This window comes from Teleopsis dalmanni, chromosome 1, assembly GCF_002237135.1.
Source record: "Teleopsis dalmanni isolate 2A chromosome 1, ASM223713v2, whole genome shotgun sequence".
Classification (NCBI taxonomy): Eukaryota; Metazoa; Arthropoda; class Insecta; order Diptera; family Diopsidae; genus Teleopsis; species Teleopsis dalmanni.
The window spans coordinates 162,961,315-162,964,020 of NC_051846.1; the positions used below are offsets into that span (position 1 = coordinate 162,961,315).

The 2,706-nt window shown below is 28.0% G+C and overlaps 1 protein-coding gene across 1 annotated transcript in view; it reads left to right on the forward strand.

Moving 5' to 3' along the window:
* The window catches only part of LOC119666607 (transcription initiation factor TFIID subunit 1-like), a 12,693-nt gene extending 11,087 nt beyond the window's left edge, over window positions 1–1,606 (forward strand). Inside the window, exon 5 of the mRNA XM_038075886.1 lies at window positions 1,566–1,606. Within this exon, the coding sequence (XP_037931814.1) occupies window positions 1,566–1,606 (41 nt within the window). The remainder of the gene's footprint in view (window positions 1–1,565) is intronic.
* Window positions 1,607–2,706: the final 1,100 nt, after the last annotated feature.

A 2,706-nucleotide genomic window follows, 5' to 3' on the forward strand; every position in this document is an offset into this window, starting at 1 on the left:
AAATTGCAGTCGTTCTTTTATTTTCTCAAACCTTTATTGTAATTACCAGTGCTACTCCTTAACTACTATATGTACTCTGGACAAATCTGCTGGATATCCTCAAATGTTTTGGAAAAGATTTCAACTGAGATTCTTCACCCCATTTGCTGTTTATTTTTTAACTCCACTTGAGTAATCTCAAGATCTGTATTTTTAGCCAATACAATAACAGCATAGGTTAAAATTGATCGAAAGCTCTTTACTTAAATCCACTATATAATGTTAGGTTTATATTAATTCTATTTTTATTCTCATATATTAATAGCTTCAATTTTTTTTTAAAAATTCGTTTTGGACAGTTAAGATTTACTAAAAACAGTGAAAGGCTATGCTTTTTGATAAAAAAATTTAATTCATGGCTGCTGCAATCTTCCGCTTAAATTGGAACGAAGGAACAAAGTGATTTATGGTTTATAGATTATGACGTAAACGATATAATCGGAGCTATAAAAGTTACCACACTATAGGGGGCATTCTGATTTTTGAATAAAAATAATATAACGCACTATATATGTTTCCTATTTATAAAGTTACTTTTTTAAGAATTAACAATTAACAAATTACTGGTTTATAAAAAATAAACAAACTTTTTTTATCCAAAAAGTGGAAAACATCAAAATCCAATGTTCGGGACTTCAAGCCCTTAATAGCGACCTCTTAGGAATGAATTACGTTTATGAATGAAGAATGAATAGTTTATAGATGATTTTTATAAATGACCGATAGAGAAGATTCCATTCAAATATTCAAGTGCAGATAGACACAATATTTAGTAAGCAAAGTTTGAAGAAGAGATAGAAGGAAAGGAATAAAATGAACTTTATAAATGACTGATAGAAAAGATTCCATTCAAATATTCAGGGACAAATATTTAGTAGTGCCTCCTTGTCTGAAGCAAGGAGATAAGATGTTAATCTGTAGGATATCCAGAAAGTCATAATAATATGATATGAAATTAGAGCCATAATGATATGAAATGAAGAAAATAACAGCAATTATTTGTCTTTTGGAAAAGATTTCAATGTTCAAATTTTAATTAGAATTAAGCCTTTGTGTGTTGATGAAAAAGTAATAATAATGTTTCCAGCCTTGTCACTGGAAACATTGAGTAAGTAATCATAAATGAGAGTTACAATATCTTCCCACTGCCTTCATTAAAGCATTTTATTTATTTAACTCGCAAATGTAATTCAATTAACCATACAAAAAACTTTCGTGCTTTTTAACTTAATCAAGAATAAATCGAGGAAAATTATATCAAAAATAACGAATGCTATATTGCGGAATATATTTTTCAAAAGGGCAATGATCGAAGTTGGGCATATTTCACACATTAAGTAATATGTAAATAAACAAAAATGTAGCAATTTAAGCAAACAAGAAGCAAGAATTTTTTTGATGTTTATTTTTTATAAATAAAATTAATAATTTATTTATAAAATATATAAATGAGTTTATATATCAAGTATACATTTGATATCATCATAAAATATTGAATATTATTTACCAATAATTATTCATTTCAGTTCGATATAAATCAAATAGCAGTAAAAAAAAGCTATCCTAAAAGTTTTTTACAGATAAAAGTATTTTCATATGCATAAAACAGTTTATGCCAATGGAAACGACCACAAAAGAATTTGATTAACGTACGTTACTTAAGCTACAGTGGAAACATGATATTAAGTTTAAAAGAATTGAAGGAATTCCAAATATTATAATGATGTTAAAAAGCTAAATCAATATTGCTATCACTCCATTTAATAGCTAGAGTTAACTTTAGAACACATAATTAAAAAATCTTCTGGAAAGTTTATGTTTTCTACTGATTTTTGTTCATAATTAATACTAAAAGAATTTTTCTATCAGTAGTACTGAATAATTCTATTTGATAGATCTTAATTTCTGAGAGAATGAGAGAAAAAGCATTAAACATTTACTATCAGTTTATTAATCATTTTCTATATATCAGATATAATTACTCGCGGCAACCTAAAAGTATGCAACAAATATTGCAAACTGCATTGTAGCACCATCTAGTATTTAATAGCAAACAAATTAAAATTACTTATCCACATGCGCTAGATACGTCAGTTGGAAAATGAAAATGCCAACACAGTTGTTTTTGTAATCGTGAGAAAGTATCTGACATTTCTTCACATAAACAAAAACATTTTGTTTACCTTTGAAGATACGTTTTGCACGCATTTGTTTGTGTACATAGAATAGAGTGAATGGAGTAGAAGAAGAAAAAAAATGAATTTTGTATTTTTGCATTTCGTTCCACTCTGTAGGGTGGCTAGGCATTCCGATGCATCTTGTAGTTGCGAATACATGTGGCACTAGCAGTTGTGGCACCACTTGCCACTTACCCTACGGAAAATTTTCTGTATGTATGAATGAAGTGGAAAACGAAGGGATGATTTCTGTTTTCAGTTTTTAAATGAAAATTTATTGTGTGTTAGGCATTTGCGCCATTTAGAAGGTTTCTCTGAAAGGTGTCCGAGTCCAGTTGCTAGTGAGTGGAAAAGTGGAATAAAGAAAAATTGTGCATTTATAAATTAAAATTTAAGTCTGTGAAAATAATAAATTCTAACTTAAACTCAGCGAATAACAATCTAACGAATAATTAAAAAAAAAATACTATCAAATGTATTGAAAAAAAAA